The following is a 26,424-nucleotide window of genomic DNA, read 5'->3' as shown; positions in this document are numbered from 1 at the left end:
AATCAATTTTAAAGGAAACTTGCTTTTTGAGAGGAATTGCTTATGGGACATATGTTACAGCTTTCCTTCTCTCATTTCAGGGTTGCCCTAAATGGTATGAAGAGTCAGAATATACCTCTAACATCAAGAGAATTTCCTTTAGGAAGTTTGGAGTATTCAGAATATCTATCTGCATTTACAAAGGTCTTGGAATCAATGACCATGTCTGGGAGTAGGATATTATTGAAATTTTTGCTTTTAATTTCTGTTGCTGATAATGAACATCGTCTTGAGGCTGAAATCCAGAAACATTTGCTTGATTATATGAAAAGGTATTGGCGATTATTACGTATATTTTATGTAAAATGTATCTTCTGTATTTTCAGCAATGCTTAGTGCCATGTCTAATATATTAAAAAATATATACAAAATTTAGCACTTGCCAAATTGTTTCTGAGGAAATGTCTACTATCTTACGTCAAGGTGGAACAACTGTATCTACAGGGTGTCCCATGAACGGCGCAACTGGGAATTAAGAGTGGCGTTACTTTTTAACCGAAACCTGTACATACATAAGTCATACACCAAATGTTAGCCCTGTCCAAGTAGATATTTTTAAACATAGAAACAACAAACGGGGTGCAGTGTTGTTCATGCAGTGTTGCCAAATGTAAGTGAAAGTGTAAATTTATTTTTCCACAAAGCATGGAAAATTGCATGTCAAACATTCGTACGGAAATTTGGATGTCAATTTTCACCTTGGGTAGGTGGACTATTTCGCCATCTATAGTTCAGAGAAGAAAACCGATCGTTTTCGCGTATAGCCAATCCTGAAATGCCTCGTAAAGCCGTACCGGTCCAAATGGGTGTTTTAAAAAAATTATGAGGTACAGTGGCAACACTGTTGATGTTTGAAGACAACAAAAGGTGTGTTTAGTGATGGTCTATGACATGGAAATACTGGAAACAGGAAAAAATAAAATGAAAATTATGGTGAAACCTGGCAACCATGCAATGCGATAAGAGCGCCCACCGAACGAGAACAAAAGAATCAGTTAGTTGTGTACTCAGAACTGTTTGAGCCGTGCATTTCGCATTGTTAGTAGGGGAAGATTAGAATTGTTCTGTGAAATGAAGTACTCTTTGGAAGAGAGAATGTTCATTGTGGAATATTATTTTTGTTCAAAATCATACGCTAGTGTAAAAACTGTGTTTCGCGAGAAATATCCGAATAACAGTGTTCCAGAAAATTCGACGATATATCGACTTGTTTCCAGATTTCGTGAAACAGGATCAGTTAATGACAAACCCTACCACAGACAACCACCAGTTTTGACACAAGGTGTGCTGCAGGATGTGGAGCAGAGAATATCACAATCTCCCAGGAAATCTGTTCGTAAACTTGCTGCACAGTCAGGTGTATCAAAAACAACAACTCACCGAGCGTTAAAACAATTGCACCTACGTGCATATAAGGTACAGGCTGTGCAAGAACTGAAGGAAGCAGACAAAGGTGCACGTGTAAGATACTGCCAGTGGTTTAGAAATTTTATTAGAGACAATAGTGTGAATATTTTGGATAAGGGTTTTTTCACGGATGAAGCATGGTTCCACTTAAATGTATATGTCAACAGTCAAAATTCTCGACACTGGTCAAGTAACAATCCCCATTTGTTACATGAACAATCACTTCATCCACAAAAGATCGGTGTGTGGTGCGCGATTTCGCGGAGAAAAATAATCGATCCATTCTTTTTCAACACAACAGTTGAAGGAATAGTTTATCGTGACCTTATCACACAGTTTATTTCTCTGTTGGAACGTGATTGTTGGTTTCAACAAGACTCCGCAACATGTCACACGTCTAATGAAACTTTAGACATGTTGGCAGAGTTTTTTGGCGATCACATTATAAGCAAAACCTTATGGCCCAGTCGCTCCCCGGATCTGAGGTCTCCAGACTTTTATCTATGGGGTTATTTGAAACAAACAGTTTACATTAATAACCCCAAGAACACTTGATGATCTAAAAATAAACATTTGCACAGCCATTAACAATATAAACCAATCAACCTTGCATAAAGTTGCTTCCAACATGATAAAACGTGTTGATGAATGGCTCAGGGAAAATGGTTGTCATTTTCAACATCTTTTGTAAAGCTACACTGCCTGTTACGCACATTGCATGGTTGCCAGGAGTAGGTAAGTAACACTTTTTTCACCATAATTTTCATTTTCTTTTTTTCCTGTTTCCAGTATTTCCATGTCATAGACCATCACTAAACACACCTTTTGTTGCCTTCAAACATCAACAGTGTTGCCACTGTACCTCATATTTTTTTTAAAACACCCATTTGGACCGGTACGCCTTTACGAGGCATTTCAGGATTGGCTATACGCGAAAACGATCGGTTTTCTTCTCTGAACTATAGATGGCGAAATAGTCCACCTACCCAAGGTGAAAATTGACATCCAAATTTCCGTACGAATGTTTGACATGCAATTTTCCATGCTTTGTGGAAAAATAAATTTACACTTTCACTTACATTTGGCAACACTGCATGAACAACACTGCACCCCGTTTGTTGTTTCTATGTTTAAAAATATCTACTTGGACAGGGCTAACATTTGGTTTATGACTTATGTATGTACAGCTTTCGATTACAAAGTAACGCCACTCTTAATTCCCAGTTGCGCCGTTCATGGGACACCCTGTATTAAATGTTGATTAGTTAGTATTTTGTTGCCCCATTTGTCACATGGTTGTAGTAGATCAGAAAAACCTTTGTTTTGATCATCCCACGCATATACATGTTAACAATCTAACTTGGCAGTGACATTAGAGCAGAATTATTGACAATTACTTTTTGAAAATGTTCACTGTGAAGAACTTTGTAACTGTGGTGAGATATGTTATAATATGTGGTGCGAAAATTTATCTTGAAATTGTAACATATCTTTGAAAGAAACTCAACAATCTTATGCATCCGAAAACATGGTTCCATTTTTGGAGCTAATTGCATATCATTATGTGTAGTCTATCTACATCCATGTTAATACTATTTATTGTTAATCAAATAGTCTACTAAAATAAACAGAATCACTAACCAACACTGAAGTAGGGCTGCCAAACACATTGAAGGGAAGAGCCAGCCTGTCCTAGTCTTCTGTGAGAGGTAAGCTGTGGACTCCATTTGTTCACAGAGGAGTTTCAGAATTCTTGTGCAGAAAAGTCATTAAATTTAAAAGCCAAGTATGCCTTTGTATGCTTTGATTTGTATTTGCGGTAAAACTACCCATGTTAAATGCACAAATGCAATCATACACCATCTGTTATCAGTTAGGGTTTCATATGTGGCTACAGATCTGAATTCTGATGCATGTGTATCGCTACATTCATTTTTACAAGGCAGGGACTCAGGCAGCCAAGGTAGGCTGTCAGTCAGTGTAGTATACCTGTTACAAATTTTTTTGCAACTTTAATAAGATAATATACATAGTTCCAAATGTCATAATTTTAATGATGTTTTTTTTCTTTTTTAATGTTTTCATTGTAATCATCAGGTAAATATAAATAATTCTCTATGAAACCTTTATAAACACCGTATTGAACTATCTTTATTCTAGCTGTTTATTTTGATATATGCAACTACAATGCGTCCATTTCGATCTTCAGCCGAGAGATCGGGTGAAGCGTGGTGGGCGGCGCTGACGGAGATGCCGACATTTGCGGCCTGTAATGCCCGCTTATTTTTATTGACATATGCATACATTTATATAAATATGACAAAACGAACACTAACCTGTGTTATAATTTATCATCTGTAATTCATCCAAGTTCTGCTCTTATATACACAAAAAATACGCTTTAGAAACTATGTTAAGAGCCACAGATAATAAAACATTTTAATCATAGTTTTGACCAGTAACGTCCTGCTTAAGTTTATATCCTTGAAAGAGTTTTGTGTAAATGGGGATCGTTTGGAGGTTTCGAATATGCAACACTGTATCAAGATTACGCTGCAGACGAAACCGTCAAATGTCAATGGTTTGCGTGAGCTTCCTTGCAATCCGAAATCTCCGAGCTCGAGTTTTTTGTTCCTTCGCGACTAGATGAAGACAGAGCTGTGAATATAGTGGCGAGCAGATGTAAACCAAGAGCGTGTTAATTTCGTACTGTGCGCAAGAGTGTTATTCTTGGTTACTTGCCGTTACTTGTTTGTGTTATTGCAGTGTGTTGTGTCAGTGAGACGAGACACTTTTGTTTGGATATGTGCAAGGTCTCAGCTATCGCTTGAAGACAAATTCGTCTGTTACTCAAAATCAGGTCATGAACCTCATCCACTTTTTCCAGAGTTGACACTGACACTGGCCTCCCACACATTTCACCATCTTCTGTGGAAAAATCACCACGCTTAACGTTTGAGCACCATTTCTTCACAGTGGAGTGTGATGGTCAATGTACACCCAATGTGTCTAGCATGCCACCATGGATTTCCTTCAGCGACTTGTGATACAGGAAGAAGAACTTCATGATACTTCGCAACTCCTCCTTTTTAAATTCCACATTTGACTGCTCCATGCTTCAATCAGTGGCCTGTAAAGGAAGTGATACGATCATCCCAGCTGGCACTTAAACTTCCAAAAGATCAATGGTTCAAATGCAATGTATGATTTCAGGATGACATGTGCGGAAGGGGGGTCAGGCCGAGAACTTATCAGCCCCCCCCCTCGTAGAACAAATATTTTTTATGTATGACACTTACGTGAAAACAGACTTGTGTCGAGACGTGCGTAGGCAATTTGTACAGAAATTCCCAGGCGTTTCACATCCACATAGAGATACGGTTAGACATCTTGTCCTTAAATTACGAGAAACTGGGATCGTTAAATTGTAAAACACCTAAGCAAAAACGACGGATTCTAACCGAAGCAAAACTCGATGAAATTGGTGCAGTGTTAGAACGTTCTCCTCTATGCCGTGTTTCACAGGAGATGGGCGTGTCAAAATCATCAGCACATACAGCCACTAAGCTATTAAAATTAAAACCGAACAGAGTTTCTATAGTGCAAGAATTATGGCCCCCTGACAACGTAAGTAGAGTAAATTTCTGTAATTGGGTTTTGCAGAATATTGTAGATGGTATTGTTGATCCACAGTTAATATTTTTTTCGGAAGATGCATGGTTTCACTTGCGTGGTCATGTTTGTTCACAGAACAATAGATACTGGAGCACTGAAAATCCCCGAATAATACACGAAGTTCAGTTACATGATGCAAAAATTGGTATGTGCTGTAAGTGCAAAAAAAAAAAAAAAAAAAGAATAATAGGGCCTATATTGTTTGAAGACAATAAATTGAGAGAGATACTGCACACAAATACTCGCGCCATTTTTTCAGTTGTTATCAGATAATGAGAGACAATATGGGTATTTTCAACAAGATTCGGCCACAACCCATACTGCCGCTGATTCTTTGGATGCTATAAGGGAGGTGTTTGATGACAATAATTTCTAGAGGTTTATGGCCTTCACGTTCGCCAGATGTTACCATATGTGACTTTTATTTGTGGGGAACCTTAAAAAATAGAGTCTACCGAAATAACCCTCATAGCATCGACGAACTAAAAGACAATATAAGGGCAGAACTTGGAAGAATTATGGAAGAAGAATTTTTGTGTGTGTATCAAAATTTCATCAAATGATGCCAGGAATGTGTGAATGTAAGTGGACATCAGTTTGAATAACTCTTATAACACAGGTTAGTGCTTGTTTTGCAATATTTATATAAATGTCTGCATATGTCCATAAAAATAAGCGGTCATTACAGGCTGCAAATGTCGGCATCTCCGTCAGCGCCGCCCGCCACGCTTCTCCCGATCTCTCGGCTGAAGATCGAAATGGATGCACGGTACTAATTTATGGCCACGGTGGCTCAGTCGGTAACGCGTCTGACTACCATGCTAAAAGTCCTGGGTTGGATCCCCGGCTGGTTCAAATCCGGGAACTTTTCTAATGTTGGGAGCGGCCCCGGCACCCACCCAGTGTTGAATGGCATGGGTACCTGGGGGAAACCTTGCGGGGGTAAAGGCAGTCGGGTGTGATGCTGATCATATCACCCCTACTCACGACCGGATGAAGAAAGTGTGGCGCGTTACCCCAAACCCCTTATACACCTTCATGGTGTGGTGCTAAGCACAGGGGGAGCACTTTACTTTACAACTACTAATCATGTAAACAACTTTTAAAAGAAACCAGGTTATACTGGTACCATACTGACATCATCACAATTGAAAATTGACGTAAGAAGTACATTTATCTTTAAACTACTTGACCGAAGAATCTTTTTTTTTATGTTCAAAATGATTTATAACATTTTAAGGTGAGCCTTCAGTCAGTGCATCTGACTGGCATGTAGGAAATCAGAGTCCAGTTCCTGTGATGGGTGAATAAATATAAATTTTGCCTACTAAAAGAAACACCCTGGCTAAATTAGCCTCATATCAATATGTACATGTTGGGAGAGGTGGAGGGCCAGAGAATAAAGGTGGTTGGAGCTTGGTGCTGATCAAATCATGTCATTATATCCATGATGAGGATGTGAACCCTATCTTCACACTAAAAAGTTCATTTTTCCCAAGCAGTTTTTGTCCGCGACAGATTTCGCCACCTGTGTGCTGGTGGTTTCATCAGGCATGTACTGTCTTGCCGTGAGTGGTGTGGTTCCTTTTTCTTCTGCTCGCATTCATGGAGGTGCTAGTTGATGTGGGCCTTTCACATAAACTGTGCTAAAGTAATTATGCAAGTGAGATCCACGAAAAAAAAAAACTACAGTGACCATTCTCACCGACCTCAACACCAACCTTGGAGCCCTCAATGAAACCTGGCTTCCTGCCATCAGAAATATGCATACCCACCCAACCCATTATCCCTGCACGAAAACCTCAAAAACCAAGCATGGAACTTAGTGCTTGTAAAAAAGCTTGCCTGCGCATGCTAGTGAAAATGAATGCCTTCCCACAGATGCAGACAACGAGGCTGGCAACGGACATTACCAAAATCCTGATGCATGGCAAAAGAAGTAAGTACCATGCTGGAGCAGCAGAAAGTGAAAGGTTCACATCAATTAGTGCCCCCATGATTGCAAGTGAGAGAAAAAGGAACTACACCACCCTCGGCAAGACAGTACATGCCTGACAAAACCACCAGACAGCTGGCGAAATCGATCGCAAACAAAAACTGCGTGGAAAAATGATACTCGAACTTTTTAGAGTAAATTACCTATCTCCACATAACTGCCAAAGAGATATCTTTAGACAGAATGCCTATCTTCACATCCTCTGTGTGCCTTCATATTACAGTCAATCCAATGCTTTTTTATTTACTATTCTTTTAAGTTCACATAGAAATGTCTGTACTTTGTTTTATGCTCAGCAATTTTCCAATATCAGGTGTATTTTCATTATAGGTTACCACTTTTCTCTTATTTTTCTTGCAGATTAAACACAAGCCACCAACTAAAATCCATCGAGGTTATCTATAAAGAGTTCCTAGATGAAGATAATCAGCCTGAAGCAAGACTAGAAATTGTGCAGCGATTTGTCATTTCTTTGTTAAGGTCTGCTGATTCAAGTGTCGTTGAGTCATTTTTTGCTGAGATCATCGGGTCACCAATTATTAGAACATTGAAAGCTAACAGCGAAAGGAAAGTCAAGCATAAGCTTCAGCACCAGCTTGTGTCAAAAATAGGGAACTTTAATATGTTGGAAATGCTCTTCTCGAAGCTGTCAAAAGAACACTTCACGCCAGAAGGAAAGGGTAAAGTTTTGGAATCTTATGGATCTAATGATTTAGTAAAGGACTTGTGTTCGGCTGTTAAGGTATTATTCGAGACTGGTATTGACACAACGAGTGAATTGATGAATGATGATAATGTAATGGAGCTGTACAGAAAATGTTTTTGCTCGGCATACAATGCCCGTGCTGCAATAGTGAGCAATATGAAGAACGAAGAGAAGTTCTACGTCGGGTTTTTGTTCAAAATGATTCCTTGGGACAAATTTGTCAATACATCAACCACCTACGTGTTTCCAGTGCTTGTTGAGGAGATACCTGAAAGAAGAAAGAAATTTGTGTTACTTCGGAGGGGCGCAAGGGATCTGCGGAAAGAAGAAAGTGAGGGTGAAGTACTAAATCCATCTTTGAAGTACATTCCCACTCAGTACTTGTTTAACAGCACATTAAATGAAGATGTGACACAGTTTGACTTCAGCTACAGCCTTGTCAAGAGATTGCCAATTGAGCAGATGAGTGGGGAACAAAGTCTTGCTGAAAGAGGGGAACAGGTACAATTTTTGTTCGTTTTTCTTAGACATATATGTAAAGCAAGCAGCATGTTTGTTTCTTCAATGTGTTTCACCTTTTTATATAAATTTTAGGACTTAGACATTATCATTTTGAACTAGTACTGTGACATGTAGCCTTGGTTCAATATGTTGAACGTTCCGATAATATATGTTGGGAAGCGTGCAGTCGGAAATAAGATCTCAATCGTCAACAAAATTATAAAAACCAGGACAAGCATGCACAATCATTAATTTGCTTCGTCCTTACTATGCACAAATCTCATGCAGTACCGCAAGAAATAGGTTATGCAAGCAAGAAGGAAGCAAGCCCTTTTTGATATTAGGGACCGAACGGAGTAAGCTCAATGCATCCATTAATTAACACTGCAATTTGAATAATCCTCAGCCAAATCTGTTCTCGTTTTGTTAATCGTAATTCAAGGCAAACACGATCTTTGTTCACTTGTGCATGCATGTAGTCTTGATTTTTACATGCAAGGAAAATAGTAAGACGCAACAAGCGATATGCACACCATAATACTAAACATTATCATCTACCATGCACTATTTATGTAACCTTAAAAACTAAACCACTGCTAATTTCCAGATTGGTTCTGGTATGCTATTGCTCATATCATTAATCAAGAGAATTATTCAATAATCAGGCACAAATTAATTAACAAAGTGACCTTTTTATTCATTTAGATACTTGTTTGTACAACATATGATATAAATTGAACACGTCGTTGCTTGTCTTTAAGGAATGTGCACTTTCACCAAATGCAGTTACAATTACAGAATAAATGCACTCACTTCACAACAACAATAATTTCATATGCTTTAACGCATGCATTCATTCAAACACAACAAAAACTCGCCCAGCGAGGTAATGCATAATTAGGTTACAATTACAACAAACAAGCACATGCATTGCATAATGTGAGTGATTCAGAAACGAGCTTAAATACTCTTGCACTAAAACATGCACCTTGCGAACACTTTTACAAAAGCATACTTTCTACAACTTTCTTATGCAGTAACTATAGTGCCATAACAATTCGTTAATCTTAAATAATTGGAGCTACTTTAAGGAAATGTGTTAATCAAAGGGAGTTTAAGGTTAAATCAATGAGGAATTGATTTACTTGATAGCAAGCTCAGTTTTTGTTCTTCGCTCTGTTCAATCACAGTTTTAGTTCACGTTCAATTGCAAGAATGAGGCACATCCAATCTTAATTTATGCATTTTCGTTACGTCATGTTTACTATTTTAGTTAAATTTCTTGGGAATAAATAAATATCAAAGTTCAGAATTCACTTGATTATCAGTAAGTTCAACAAGAAAATAGTTTGCAGAAATAATCTTAAGCAAGGTGCAATTGTTCTCGTGTTTGTTTATGTTAACAGTTTTGTCGAACATCGATAACTAGGTCACAAGGTATGTCGACAATTGCAAGTGAGGAAAAATGCACTGGTATTAAACTTATTTTCATATCGTTCTTGTATCACTGGTTAAGCCTACATACCTTGAAATGTTATACCTACGTGGTAATTAGTAATCGTTGTTACATTACCACTTATAGTAAAATCGAAAGTTATCCAACCACATGGTGATGTTCGCCATACACAATGGCATCTTATCCTCGCTTCCGAAACATCGAGAACAAGTCAAGCTGTACGAGACTGCACCAGGACAAGGCGATGCAGCTGTAGGAAGGTAACAGTGTTTTTCCCCGTATATCTGAACACGAACTACAGAGTTAATTCTAGAAGTTGCTACAAGATGGCAGGATGACTTGAAGCTGTCAGGCAGGATCTCCACCTGACTGCGTGAATGAGAACTAGGTGTTGCTAAACACAAGTTCTTGATATATGCTGTGAGATTGCGTATTTTATCGCAACGTCACAGTACCAATGCCAATACTCCCACCAATACCTGAAAAATGCAGTGGCCTATTCTGACCTGGTTTACCACAACAGTTCTCATTTATTGTATATGTTTATTATATATTAATTGGATATAATAGAAATAAAACACCAATGTAGGCATGCAAGTAAAACAAGAACAGAAGTCTGACAACTTCAAATTTTCCAGCAATTTCTATATACATGAAAAGAATTGGTTTACCAGCAGTAAACCATGGCAGAATATGCCATTGGAAAATTGTAACAATTTAAGGTAGTTCAGAAATTTGTATATTTTAATATATAAGGCTTTTATTGAAATTATACCATAACAATTACCAGTTTTGCTCTAAATTATTCATAATTTTCCAGAAGATAAGTATTGAATCACAAAATCCATTATATCCACAATATTGTTGAAACAATAATGAAGATTATACATTTTGCATAAAATTCATTGTGAAAGTGCAAATTCCGCAAAACACCCAGACACCAGCAAAGTATCAGTTAATAAATTCCATCCAATACTTAACACGTTAAATAATCGTAATAATATAGTAATTGTTATTTAATCACAAATTCAGATTTCACACAATAATGTTGAAAAACTAATAAATATTATGCATTTTGCTTTATCTCCATGAAAATGTTGTGAGTCATTTTATGGGCCCGATTAGGTATTCAGACTCCAGAAAAGTATCAGCTTGTATCAAGTGATTAAATACTAATTGAATGCTTTCTGATGCTGACACCCATACATCAGCAGGGTGCTATTGATGGTGCAGCATTAGGCCCATTCCTGAAATAGTCCCAAATGAAAACCGACGAGAATTTTCTGAAAGCTGAACAGTTTTCTTTTGCTATATTAACCTGAAAATAAATCTTAGAATTAAATTTATAGCCCCAATTTTGGACGCCTAGACACAGCGTTACTTATTATACAGTTACTATTATTCTTTGCATTGTGACGTAACTATAACGTCATTGTGCTTATTGTTCACCAAAGATTTCAAGCATCAGGCCCAATTTAGTCTTAATCCGGCCCTGTACATCAGCCAAGTCCTAGTCATGAGTGTTATCAGTTATTAAATTTTGAGTTAATTCTCATAAACTATGAAAACAAATTTAGGCATTACATTTACTTGATGGTGTTTTTCAGCCACATTCATTGTAGCACTAATAAGGGATGTAGCAATATAATTTTAATAATGCGAAACTAATGTATTTTGCCACAATATTTATTTTATTAGGGAAGAATTGTTATGAAATTTCTGCCAACTCTATGGATAATATGTAAAGAGAAAAGATGCTAAATAATAAAAATACTAATATAAATAAAACAATTTAATCAGGCCCATCTCTAAAATGCACAAGGAGAGAAAGTTAAATATTTTAATGCACTAATAGCAAAACTTTCCTGTTGGTGGGATATGTGATGTCCTATTTCATGGCAAGGTAATTTTTGGTGCCTGTATGTGGTCAGTGTTTATTCAGGAGTATGTAGACTCTTGTTCAGATAATGGGGCTCATACTTCAACTGTCCAAGCTTATAAAATTTTTTGGGTGCATCAGCACTGAGGCTATTTTGAACGCATCACACTATACGGGGTCCAGCCCATTATCATAACAAAAATAAAAGCATGTCTGAAAACTAAAATTTCCTTACCTTGGTTAAAAACTGAGGCTAAAAAGGGTGCTCAGCACAAATAAGGACAAAACACAGGACGACGACCCAGAATTATACTGGCCATGGGGCCAGTCGCCAGAGCCTCGTTAGTCTGCAGTTCAGGGTGTGCTACGTGGAAGTGAGGTTGACTATTGGGTGCACTACATGGACGGAACACCCCTTACACCTCAAGCTTATAAAATGTACCACTTTATGTGAACAGGAATGTACAATTGTATGAAGTGTGTGATGGCAACATAACATCTATATCTAGATGATTTTGAAGAAGAGGAAAAAAATATACCCATTGATAGTATGTTGTTTCTACTTTGTCATGGTATTGAATTGTTAAAAATATGTAAATGTCTTCTGAGTTTTAAAACGTTAAGTGTATGAAAGTATGTATTTCAATGTGCTGTCTGAAACATTAGGTAGGTAAGGTAAAGTTCCCTGTGCTCATCAGGGCACATAGGTAGAGGCACATATTTTTGGTAAATAAAAACACAAAATTTCGGTACAAAAACACAGTCAATTTCAGGTTCAAAAGCGGTAAATAAAATAAAATTTCACTGTTATACCGGCGAAAAAGCAGTATATAAAATGACATTTTGGTTTTTAAAATGTGAATATAATCCCAAATTTAATTTAAAAACTGCACTATTACACAAAATAAACATAACCCTTCTAATAGCACAGTTATGTCCTTACCAAAATATTAAGTTTATTCTTGTGTAATGAAGTCCATTTTGCTTCTCAATATTTACAACAGAATGGATCCATTTTCTGTGAATTGCATAACTCGCAGGATAATTCTGACTTCAGAAAGTGTCACGTCAGTAAATAAACTAAATTTCGTGTTTGAGTCTATTTGCATTTTGCAGTTCATTTTGCATCATTTCATGACAAAACAGTAAAACGGTACGCCCCTGGCGCGGTAGCCCACTCCTTCATATCATATGAACACCCTATCATCAACCCTCAACCAACAAAAATCACCCAAGTTTCACAAAATTTCGACTCAATTAGATTTTCATATGACTACCGTACGGTGACGCCGGATACGCTGTTTGGAGTTTCACAGTACTATGACTTGCAATGAAAAGAATAGTATATGTATGATAATTCAAACTTGTACAAACAAATAAATTAAATTCAAAGTTTGGTCACTTAACTTTTACAACACCCTGTGCCTAATTTTAATGTACCAGGATATCCATCAACATTTTCCAGCAAACAGTATTTTTGGGTCCCCAGAAATTTTATTGTATATCAGGTGTCCAAGCTACAACAAAAATTTCCACCCTTTTTCTTCAATTTACCATGATACTGAATAGCCTCCGTACATGCTCACTTATTTTAATAGACATAGAAACATGACTCAATTTTAATAGTCAATTCACCAGATCCACCCCCACAATATATCAAAGACAAATCCCAATCAGTATGCACATGAAGGTCCCCCACTGAAAAGGAATATCGCAATTAGCATACATAATTATGTGTTATTGTTAACATAGAACAGTTCATTTGCAAACAGTTGAAATTATAACACATGAACGTTATATTAAGCTTATGTTTATTACAAGAAACGAAATGTTTACTCACAAAATTCTGTAGTGTGATCTTAAATCTTAAAGGTCATTCAAACTGTTGTATATATAAAAAATGAGAGAATAAAAAAATAAAATAGTGACCATTGTTTAGTATGTAAGTTCAGTACATTAAAACATTTAATTTTACATCATCCAGTCTGAACTAATTCAACGTTAGGCCACATACACTTATAACACAGTTTGACTACCTTCCAATTTAAACTTTTACCCAACGTGTATGGACGGTTACATGATCGTTTCCAACAACCATAATATTATAAATATTACATTAATTTTTTAAAGAAATAAAAATAAAGAGCTGCTTTTCAAAATGAGCTAACGATCGAATCGTTTTACCAAGCGTTTTCTCTTAACAAAAAAAAAAAGTGTTGCCAATATGTCTTTTACATTGACCCGTGACATACAAGTGTTAGCATGCACATTTTATGTTACATAAAGTTGGTTACAAAAGCCCATATTGCTTCATAGAATAGACGTAAAACTAATCCTGGAACATGTTCCTAATTTATTTTGGCATGTACTAGACGTTTCTCAAACGAGAATAGTTCGTTTTATGTGTGCACACAACCTTTTTCTGACTGGCGTCGACGGCCATTTTGTGATTACCGCATGGTTCGTAGCGAGTACTAGTACCGTGTCACATAAGTTACAACACACGCGAGATAGCTATCTCTTTAACGAACTTTGCATATCCGTAGGTACCACGATTTGCGAGAATTTTCTTCTTCTCAATGTCACTTAAGGAAATTTAGTTTCCTTACCTTGTGTCTCGGGAACGAAGAATCCGGCATGCACGAGTCCACTCTTTTCCTCTCTGGGAGCCAAGAGTTCGACTCACCTCCAACGTTTTTCTGCATTGTACTTCTACTCCATGCTTTCATCCGCCGTTTTATCATAACAGCAGACATCGGATTCATACAGAAACAACTGGAAACAATGACAATTTCCTTAACTGCAGTGTCTTCTCTTTCATCACTCCATTTTTTTTCACCGGAAGTCCTTTTCGATCACCGCGCATCGAAATCGATAACTTCCATCTCCAATCGAACCTCGGCGCAGGATATGCTTTTTTAATAAAGGTGTAGCATCAGCAGAATGCAACTTTCATGCAATGGTCTGCCGAGCTATCCATCACCGCGGACTCGCATCTGGCCAATTGTTTAAAACTTAATCACAACCAAGGCAATGTTAATAATGAAGTTGCAAAATGAGTACAACAATGATGCGTGGGATCAATAATCACTATTAACGAATTCTTATGAACGAATATACAAAATTTGTCTATCAAACAATTTACTTCGATTGTGTTCCGGAAGTAAAAACAAATCATCTAACGCAGTTATGTTCTGCATGCTGGCACCATCTCTCATGAATTCTACAAACCACTAAGTGCATTCATTCAATGGACGAACAATCTCTATAGGTTAGGTATGAACAAGGGAATTATGACTCCAAACCGTCATAACAGGGTAGGAAAATGCACCTCATACCTTTCAGAAACATGAAAATTTAACATTACAATGTATTATTTCACATTTTGTGTTTTCGTCAAAAACGAAATATTCATGCCTCTACACATAGGTTGATGATTCTCGATCTCGACCATTTGGAGGTAATGTGATTAGCACAACACTCTGTACACCATTACCTCAAGGCTTGGTGAACTCAGTCACTTTATCAGGCACAAGACCAGAAAAATTCCAATCTTAAATCCCCCCACCCGAGGAATCAAAGTGCTCTACCTACTGGACCACCATGGCTCCTACTAACAGTAATACACATGTCAAGACTTGAAGGGGATAGCTGTGTGTGTGTATACAGCTTTTGTTGTACCCTGAACCTTGGTATATTAGAGTTTATGTTGTACCCTCTACACTGAGATGATGATGTAACAGTAATACACATGCTAAAACTTTCAAATTGTACTACAAAGTGTATATACAGGTTTACCGTAAGATGCACTCTTTAATTTTGACATGCCAGTTGATAATAGAAATGTACCACACTTTATTCTCAACTACAGGTAACTTACTGGTACGGTCACAGACACTTCTGGATTGTAATGGTTCCATTGAAACGTATGGGGTTATTACAACCCAGAATTGTCAAGGAATACACCTTACATTTAATTTGTCACTTAAATTAAATATGCCACTGCATGAGAATCTTTTCTGTGCAGGCAGAATTGTATAGCTTAAAACTGTTAACTACCATAAACATTTACTGTAAAAGTTGTTTTAATCAGGAGAAAATTTCCCTTTGGTCTTTTTCCAACTGAACGACTGTGATAATATATAACACTGAACTAGTAAATGCAGAACGAGCTTTTCCTGCCTTCAACATTCCTTAAAGGACATTTGCCCCTGTAACCTCACATTGGGATGGAATCCAAATTTCACTAGCTTTCAATTTGGCATGAATTGATAGACTTTCAGACGATGTGACTGTTAAATTTTAGACATATTTTGAAGGAAAAGAAAGTCATTGTATGATCTGAAAAATACGGTATGTTGTATTCTGTAGGCACTGACATTTCTTGAAGAAAGTAAATTCTTTGCTCATACTTTAATAGTGTAGAAAGTTTTATGTGAAATAGTAGGAGTATAGCCTACAGTACACTACAATGCTGTAATATTATTGTTATTAATTTTTCTTTCAGAATTCAGTTCATCAGATTGAGGTAACATTAGAGGATGATTCCATCAACAATCATGAATGTATGGCAACAATTTGCGGAGTAATTAGACACATGGAGGAGAATAATATTTACAAGAAATCCGAAGGGGAGGTAAATTTTCCTGTTGCTAATTTGTGTTCTACATTATGAGTCAGTTGCTTGTGCTGTTCTTGCAGGCCATTCATCTGATACTGTCAACATCATCAATCTTTCAAAGGCAATGGATCCTGTTGCAGTATCCCTAAAAACAGTGACAGCGAAATATCAGGCAAATCATAGTCCTGATGTACCTACAATTTTAATTTCAATAAGTCAATTTTGGCTAATCGTGAAAATGAGGATGAGTGATGAAATGAGGAAATTAATGAAGGGCAGTTACAAAGAACATGCCAAGGAATTCAAACCCGGGTCTCTTGGCGTTGCAGTGCTGTGCTAACCACTCTGCCACAGAAGCTGACAGAATGAATTATCTTCTGATTTGTAAGTTGCAATGGGGTGAGCTGTTACCACTCTGGCCAGGTACTGATACCAGTGCTGATTCTTGAAAATTGATACTAATTGAAGCTATAACATATCAATGTACTAGAGTTTTGCATTAATATGTTTCTAATTTCACATTAGATAATTATTTAATCACAAAATCCACTTCTCCCCACAATGCTGTTACCAAAATAATGAAAAATATGCATTTTGTGTAATTTCGAGAATATATGGACTCTGCAAAAGTACTGTGTGGCATTTTTTACAGACCCTACAACAAGATCCCCAAGCTCTGTAAAAGTACCAGCTGGTAACGGTGATTAAATTTGAACCAATACTCTCTGATACAGATTCCACTGGCATCATCGCTGATATTTCTACAATGGGATTGGTATCAGCTCAGCTCCAATACCATCCCTTAGCTAATATTCAACAGTCATAATATTACTGACATTTGTCACCTAGTACAGTCCCAACATACAGGGTGTTTTATAATTCCCTCTGGTATTTCAGAAGTTGGATGCTTAGAGGTGAACTCGCACACGGTGATGAGAACATGTCAGTGAAGAGAATAAATATCCAATTTTTTAACTCTCCTTACAAATGTTCAACATGTCCTCCCATGGTAACTCGACAGGCGTCAAATCTGTAATCTTGCCCGTATGCGGTCCACAGTCTCAAGTGATGGCCCCACCTTATCTGTTCGTTTTACACCTATCAAGTCACCAAAGGAGGACATATTGAACATTTGTAAGGTGGGTTAAAAAATTGGATATTTACTCTCTTCACTGACATGCTGTCATTCCCATGGGTGAGTTGGCCTCTGAGGAACTGACTTCCGAAATCCCAGAGGGAATTATAAAACACCCAGTATGTTAATCCTGTAATGAGACTTTACTGGTCACAATATTTAAATTGTTTCCTATCATTCCATACACTTGTGTTAATTAACAAGACTTGCTAATTGTTCTTTGTAACAAAGATGATGATATACGAGAGAGAAAGACATGAAACTGAGACAACCAACTTGCATGCATGATAGCCTCATTCAAATACATAAGAGAGGGGGTAGAGGCTAAGGTGCAGAGTTGCCTTGGAACATCACTAGAGACCTCAAAGTGAAATGTGTTCTCATTGGAAGAGTGCAGATGTTGCCAGTACACAGGACCTATTTTTTTTGCTATTTGAGGGGCCCATAGATCTCTCCTGAAGGTAATTTGTCAGTACAGTACATCCTGATAATAAGAAAATATAAATTTAAACCAGGATTTCTGGTGTGGGCCTAAGAATTTGAGATAGGATACATTAGGCAGGTTTTATCAGTTTGACAGCAAAAACAAATTTCATGATATAACCAAGGTGTGGCTGAGTACATGGAGCAATGTCACAGTGTGCCAGAGACCCACCCATGTTTAACTCATTTTTTCACTACATTTCTGTGATAAAACATCTTGTGTTTGTCAAAATGTTATCGTATTTGACTCCACCTCTGAGGTGCTTTGTACAGTTGTCCAGTGCACATCTCGACAATAAAATTTACTAATTGGCCTACTGATAATCAATATTCTACTGATCTGATGCAGTCTTGAATATCCCACAAGTGGTTCATTCCCCTCCTTAATTACTGTATGTAACGAAGTGATTGCAGTGTGTTTTGCTTTTGAAGAGGATTGCATATTTTGACATTTACATTACAAAACCATGACATGAGTTATATGTTGTTATTCATAACAATAATAAAAAATGGTGCAATATTGCACTAATGTATGGTCTATTTATAAATATATCAGATCAGTAATACTAATAATGAAGGGGAGGATGGCATGGCTATGAGGGGAAATGAGAGAAGTCAATGTAAAATATATATATGAAATAGTAATGTACTGGGTATTTAGTACTCTGAAAAAAAATGTGAGAATTCTGGAAAGCTCAGGGAAAATACATTTGGGAACCCTGCATTGGTTACCTTTAATACATGGTGAGAACTCAGTTGAGCATCATATTAATATGTTTTATTACAGGGAATACTACCATTTTATATAAGAAGCTGATTTCGTTCGATACTGTAATTTTTATGTCAATTGATATTGTTCATTGCTAACCATATCAACACCATAATGTGTATATTCAAGGTGATTTTTTTGTAATATTTATTTTCATTGCAGAACCCTCCTTTACCAGCATGGATGAACAGCATAAAGGATGTTTTTGAAAATGTAAACACTCATAAGAATGTAAAAGTATTTCTTGCAAAGATGATCCTTAATGTGCAAGATATTTTTCGACCTTATGCTAAACATTGGCTTATACCCATTACACAGGTCATTGTGGACAAATGCTTTGGAGAGGATATCAACTATGTTGTTGCTGATATGGTAAGTATGTGTGGAAAGATCGGTGTGTGTAGTTGTTGCAAATTTTTATGTAACAACTAGTTACATAAATACTAGTTTCTTCCAAATACTCACCAATGTCAATATTGATGCTTGAGAATTATAACAATAAAAGATTGTTCAATATACATACTGGGAATAATATGAATATGTAAGTATTCCACTGCAATTATGTGGATCAAATTATGACATATTTGCTTCAAAATATTCAAGAATTACATGGAAATATTAAAATAGATATCATTTATTCATAAAATTCATTTTCATGTATTACTGGTGCGAAATAAATGAAAATGTTTTCTTTTGTGTAATTTCCATGATAATTTGACTGGGCAAGTGTAACATGGCAGTTTTCCTGATTCTGGAAAATATCAAAACCCCAGGAAAGTAGGCATCATTATTGGCTTAGCCCTTGTAATAGCTTGATATGTAGCCATAACGAGAAACAAAAATTAATATTCTATGCCTGTCATTTAAAAGCCGTGGTAGTATAGTTGATATGGTGTCTTAACTGCCATGCTGGAGACCCGGGTTCAATTCATGGGGGTGGGTGATCACCCAGCCTCAAATCAATGGGTGTCTTGGGTCATATATTTTATTCCAATTCAACACTGCTTCAATAAAAATAAAACAATTAGGAGTTTTTGTGTGTGTCTGTGTATGAAAGTGGGGAGGTAAAAATGATAGCCTAGTTTCTATAACTATGTTTTCACTACTTCTGTACAACTTCAAGGCTTCTGTGATGGCCTAGTGGTAACACTGTTGTTTTTTTATCAAGGGGTCAAGTTCATTCGCAGTGGATGATATTACTCAGTGGTTCAGTTCAAATCTCACTTTAAACTGCAGATCTGAGCATAAAGTGAACTTGAAACATCTCTTGTACAATTTCAGGTATCGATGTTGCTATCGTGGCATGAGGTGTCCATTCCGTCTGTGAATTCTGTAGTTGAGAAGCAATTAGCCAGTGAGTTGCTGGCCTTTCTAGTAGCAACTGCTGGTCATGATAGAAGAGATGTTTTCAGACATAATTTGGACTTGATGAAGTAAGTAAAGAATTCAGTGCATTTCCCACGTGTTGACATGTGATTAATGCATATTAATAATAATAACAAAACCCTAAGGTCCATGGTTGGCTAACCCTATTTGTTTTTAGGTCTTCAACATAGCTGTAGGGTGTCTCAACATGAACACAGGTACCATTTTCAGTCTGTCAGTTTTGCGGCACTGTAACTTTCAAATCTGTCATGTAGACACAGTAGTAGTCATGGAACACTGCACGAAGGAACATGATTCTGTGGAATAATCATTGAAATTTTCATCTAAAGAAGAAGAGTTTTCCAGCAGAGTCATGGGGGATATTTTTCAGCTATTGTATTCCACTCCTAATTGTTGTGATTAAAAAGTATAAGCAATTTGCAAATGAATGATGTGTTTAGTTACAAAATTAAATCTTGCATTCTTGTTGTGACATACTTTATTTGTGGATTACATAGTCAGTATGTCATCTTCCATTATTTCCCCGGTCCTGGGTTCGAATCCTGGCTTGGGCATGGACGTTTGTGATGTCTATTCATCAATTTCATCATATCATCACTCATCCCCTTCTTCGCAAATTAGCCAAAAGTAGGACAAGAAGCGAAGTAAAATAAATCAAATCCAATCCATTATTTCCTGACCTTTTGGACAATAGATCACTTTTTCCTTACATTCCAGCAGCTTCACGACTGCATTCACAATACTCTGTCAACAGACAATATCTGGCTCCCAACTCCAAATTGAACAAACTTTTACAGGCAATAGCTTTACCTTTTACCTTGCAGGTCACTAACATTTTTTTTTTTACAATTAATTCAAAAGATAGAAAAGCGAGGTAAAACAACCAGAATAGGAATTTGTAGTCATGCCTCCCAAATAGTGTAATGTTAACATTTCGACCTTCTAATGAAGGATTCCGTCTTTGATTACTTGTATGAAAATTTCATTGGTTTAGATATACAGAGTACTTTCAACTGTCAGTCTATCCTTATTATTCTATCTCATTGCTGTGTTCTACACAAAGAAATATGGGCAAGTCTTTTGTTGTTTATTTTAAACTACAAAAGGGAGAGGTTTTAGCATAGAAAATGGTTTTATGTATGTAAAATTTGGATTGTGCTGGCAGTCGTCTTATGATTTTGTCACCGAAGTTACAGTTTTAAATGCTGGCCTAGGCATGGGTGTTCTTTTATCTGTGTCCTCTTATCAATTTTATCTATTGATCATTGTTCATCCTCATTATCATCATTAGCCTAAAGACTCAGAAAAGACCTGATTAGCCTAAAGACTCAGAAAAGACCTAAAAATATGGCATTCACTTCAAAATTCAAGTGTATTTAATTGCATGTAGCTACACATGTCTCCACTAAGGTACATACAGTGGAACCTCGATTTTCTGTTTTTCAGGGAACCAAGATTAAAAACCTAAAATGTGAGAAAATGTAAAACTGTGTACATGCATGCGTGCACTCACTCATGCACACATACATTTGTGCATATGTGCCAAATTTTTAAGGTGCATACTAGCTATAGATAAATATAACCTTTGTCAGAAAAGTTAAATGATTGATTTTTTAATTCTCAAACTGTAATATTGAAACACACAAACACACTGACAGAGAATCAGAAGGAAACCAGAAGAACAATGTTCGCACACAACATTATTACCAAAGATGAAAGCTGGTGCTATGAATATAACCCTCAAATCAAGTGCCAAATTGCAAGGTCATGGTTCACCAGTCTTGAAGAAAGTGAAGCGGCAATCATAAAAAACAAAGACTATGTTGATCTCATTTATTGACGCAAGAGGTGTGGTTCACCTTGAATTTCTGCCTCGAGGACAGACGATGAATCACAAATTTTACATTGAGGTACTGAAACATTTGTGTGAGGCAATTCAGCACCATTGACCTGACTTGTGGGTATCTGGGCAATAGTTTCTCTTGCATGATAATGCAAGGCCCCATACTGCTGTATCAAGAATATTTGGCCAAACATTTTATCCCTGCTTTTCCACATCCTCCATATTTGCCTGATTTGTCACCATGCATTTTCTTTCGGCTTTCTCATGTGAAAATGTTTCTGAAAGGGAAGTGGCATAATGATATTCCAGCAATCCAAAAAAAAAATGTGCTGTGAAGCATCCCAGAAGAGACTTTCTCTGCTTGCTTCCGAGACTTCCATAAACGCTCACTGTGTAGAGATAGCAGAAGGAACTACTTTGACAGGACCAAGGACCATTAGTTTGTAAGTTGAATATATTATTTTTTACAATATCAGTCCTGGAACTTTTCTGACGAAGGTTATCTATGTAAGAATCTTAGGAGCTAGATTAGCCATATTGAGGTTTAAGGAATAAATTGCTTATGAATGTTCATTTCTAGATTCATTGACAGTCACAAATTACTTCTAAACATGAAATTTGGTGTTTTTGCAGCTGAAAGTGTTAGAGGATTAGCTTTGTTGAGATACAAAAGACATATATGTGAGTCAGTAGCACTATAATTTGTATATGAAGGAAGAACTTTGAATGGCATTTCTTCTAGGACACTGCTTGAAGTATGGAAGCCATGCCTGGAAGTACCTCATCAACTTCTTTTTAATAAACTACATGCTCCAAGTGCAAACAAACGTGACCATGAACTTGCAATTCAGTTTACAGCAATTTTAGTTGCAAATGAAATTGAACCATGGAGCTCTACAGGAAAAGCACGGTGAGTTCACTAGTATGAGAAAGAAGACTGACTTGACTGCTCAGAATGTAGAGTGCTGCCATGGAATGAATCTTAGGTCAAGACTTTTTTCTAAAAAGACTTTTTAGTACCATTTCTGTTTGAATTAGTTGTCTCAGTTGGAGGTGGATGACACTAGTCACATGTCTAGTCAACCAACAGCAACTCAAAGTTACAATATGTCTGAAGTAGACATTCACAGACATCTAAGTACAAGAAATTCAAACTCAGGTTACTAGCCAGGTTAATATGACTTGACTGACATCCCTTGTTTTGAGTCCATTGCTCTCATCATCAGGAATGTTGAATTGGTTATCAGTATAATGTTAAATATGTGAGTGTGAAGGGGCAAAGCTTAGACTCGGTCCTATTATTGCTTTGCTGTGGAATTTTTTTTTTTTTTTTTTAAGATGTCGTGCTTTTTTGGAAAAGAGTTCCAGGCATGCCTGAGCTGGAGTCCCATTTCCAGGGAATGGCTATAGCTTCCTTTACTCTTATGTCCCAGTAATTGACACATTTGGCTATGATCTTGGTGTCTGCAAATAAAATCCTATGACCCTCCAACTCCAGCTCAGTCATTCCTGGAACTCATTTCTCCGAAAAAGTATGACATCATCCAATAAAACACCCAAGATCCAGAGCGAACCAATTACAGGACAGAGTCTAAGCTTCGCCCCTTCATACTCCTGTATTTAAAGTTACACTGCTAATCAAGTAAACATTTCTTGATGATGAGAGCTATGTATGCACTTGAAACGTTGGATGCTAACATTGAATTAACCTGACTGGTAACCCGAGAACACTTGTTCGAATCTCGTCACCCGGAAAGCTACAATTCCTACAAGAAATTGTGTTCCTACAAGAATTTGGATGGTTGAAAACTAGGGCAGAATGTCAGTGTCCTCTACTTTTAATTTTTACTCAAACTACAGTTTTTCATTAATTTTTCAATAAGTTACTTTTAATGAAACCCTTAGGTCACACAGCCACGTTCCCCTCCATCCTTTATGTATCTAAAAAGAACTACAATTATAATGATTTATACTTGTTTGCAAAGCTTGTATTTTATTTCCTTTGCTGCACGCACTCTTTATCTGAGCAAGGACGGCCACAATAGTTGGACGAAACTACTTCCTGTGGACTTCCTGCCTCACTGCTTTAACATCATTCCTGCATTCTGAGCTGTGGGGGAGGTCCGGGGGTTTATGGGTGTTTTCATTGCGAATGGTCACAATATTGTTGAGACCCAGGACCCACACTTGGGGCATTGTTTTTCGGTTTCCCGCTAGATGGTGGCTGGGTCCATTTACCGTAGCATACCAAAGGAAAGGAATGGAAGAACTTTGGAAGAAGAAGGAGGCGGTGGGGAAGTCTTGTCGAGGTTTATCAAGTGAGATATTACAAAGTCAAATTTTAAATCACCAAGACTGATTGTTGGCCAGAGAATTAGGCACACCAAAACCACAGCGTTGCCTAAATCAAGTGTTCATTGTTCAAAGATAAAAACACAGCAGAACATAACAACAAAAAAATAGCTAATCCCCCCCCCCCTTTTTCTTGTGATATACAAGAAATGAAATAACAAGGTAAACTTTTCTAAAGTATTACATATTTTTAATTTGATATATATTAAATGCCGCTGGTATGACTTCTATTAGTTCTAAGATGTAACCTATATTTTGAATGTGCCCTACACCTTGCAGACCCCACGAGCCGCCACTGATGAAACCCATTTTACATCTTTCTTGTTGTTGCAGCTAACAGCAAATTTTATAAATACAGCATGTGATAAGAGAAAATTGAAGTTGATATTTTGTGTATTTTTCACTGCCATCATACCCTTTGTGACACCTTCCACTAATCCCAACCTTCTTTTAACTCTCCACCATTGATTGTGACCGTTACACCTATTTACTTGTGATCCTGAGGTTGATGCACCTCTACTGCTTCTGAACGTAATATTATTGCACCTCTTTTCCACTTCCATTACTGATCTTTTTTTCCCCCCACTAATCCTGTGTCTGATCTTGTAGAAACTCTTTACAGCCTTTGTACTAATCCCCCTTGTACTACTATTGTTCCATCTTTCCAGTACCACTCATATTAACTGTGTGTCACCTATGTGTACCTGTTAATCCTTATCTAGTTGCAACTTTTCACTACTACTAATCCTAATTGTGGTTGCATTTGAGGATTGTGGTTGCACTTGACCACTGCTACTGAATCTGGTTTTGTTGCACCTTCATCCTACTTCTCTTTCAAAACCAAACTTCTTATGCCTTTCCACCACTCCTCTTCTTAACTAGGCTGCACCTTTTGGCCACTTATACTCCTAACTCTTGCACTGTTTCACTACTCATGATAATAACCTTCCTACACCTGATTCTGATTTACTTGTTCAACCAATGGTAACAATAATAGTATCTCTCCTGTCCTTTTGTCCTTTTTTTATTATCCTAAACATGACTAATGTACTTCACTAAGCTGTGTGTCAAGTTAACTTTGCAGCAGGTTTTTACACATGTAAACCCAAACGTTTGCACAGAATATAATTCCGTTGAGATGTATAGTTGCCACAAAACAGTTATTTAATTTGCAATATATAGACAAAATAATACATATGATTGGTTGCAATAACTGAGCAGACGAACTTGGAACCACAGATCTTCCAACTGGGCTGTCGGTTTGCGCGAAAGGAACACTTAAAGTCAAATGTGAGTCGAGAGGGACTGGAACATGTTGCATAGCAGGTGGAATCAGTGATATCAGTGTTGCACACCCCATGTAACGTGATCGGTGCGCTCATGCAAATATTCTAATTTAGTGGAAGGTGACCCAGAGGAGTGGAATTGTTTATTTAATATTGCGCCGACCAACGTACAAAATAATGAGCGTGAAGTTAATGAAATGTTCATCTCACTTCAGTCCCGTAGATGGGATCCGCAAGCCTAACACGTACGTGCAGAATGAACTTGAAACTCGTTGTAAACAATACTAATTAAATTAACAAAAGAAACTTAGTCTTCAAAATACTTATTTAAGTTTTCTCTCCCAAAGTTGTGTTACTAATGCTCACAAGTCCCGTTTTCTTGCCCACAATATTACACCCCCCCCCCCCCCAAAGTTTATCTACCCAATTAATTCTACATTAACTATTTGGTTTCTTGGTATACATAGATAAGATAAATTTAAAGTTTTTTGGTCATTTATTATCAACTGACTACACAACAGAGATTGCCCGTGATCAATTCAATCAAATACAACATTCATATAACTATCACTAAATCTTCAGACGACCTGCATCAAAAAACAACGGCAATTTAAATTGTGTAATGAATTACCACTAACGAGGTTCTTACAGCTTCAATAATTTAATTACACCACAGACGTTTTAAGTCCAAATTCATACTAAAACAGACTATCCAAAAAAGTCATTAAAGTACCACAAATTGGAACCCTGACCAATATTTACTTAATAGATCCTTTTGATTATTAAGTGAATGAATTTGATACTCCCGCATTTGTACTATAACAATTTGTTGCGCGTGGCTTTTTTTTTTTTTTTTTTGAGGACATGCGACCAACTTTTCGACAAGGATA

General features: G+C 37.0%; 1 protein-coding gene across 2 annotated transcripts in view; it reads left to right on the top strand.

The window, feature by feature from the left end:
- The window catches only part of LOC145984947 (DNA-dependent protein kinase catalytic subunit-like), a 241,918-nt gene that overhangs the window by 75,221 nt on the left and 140,273 nt on the right, over positions 1-26,424 (top strand). For both annotated transcript variants that reach the window (XM_083118377.1, XM_083118376.1), the window contains exons 18-23: positions 81-311; positions 7,478-8,324; positions 16,167-16,295; positions 18,830-19,039; positions 19,949-20,100; positions 22,639-22,806. In XM_083118377.1, coding sequence (XP_082974503.1) covers positions 81-311; positions 7,478-8,324; positions 16,167-16,295; positions 18,830-19,039; positions 19,949-20,100; positions 22,639-22,806 — 1,737 coding nt within the window. The remainder of the gene's footprint in view (positions 1-80; positions 312-7,477; positions 8,325-16,166; positions 16,296-18,829; positions 19,040-19,948; positions 20,101-22,638; positions 22,807-26,424) is intronic.

This window comes from Lepisma saccharinum, chromosome 3, assembly GCF_977018435.1.
Source record: "Lepisma saccharinum chromosome 3, izLepSacc3.1, whole genome shotgun sequence".
Classification (NCBI taxonomy): Eukaryota; Metazoa; Arthropoda; class Insecta; order Zygentoma; family Lepismatidae; genus Lepisma; species Lepisma saccharinum.
The sequence above is the reverse complement of the archived record's forward strand: the minus strand, read 5'-3'. Positions and strand labels throughout refer to the sequence as shown.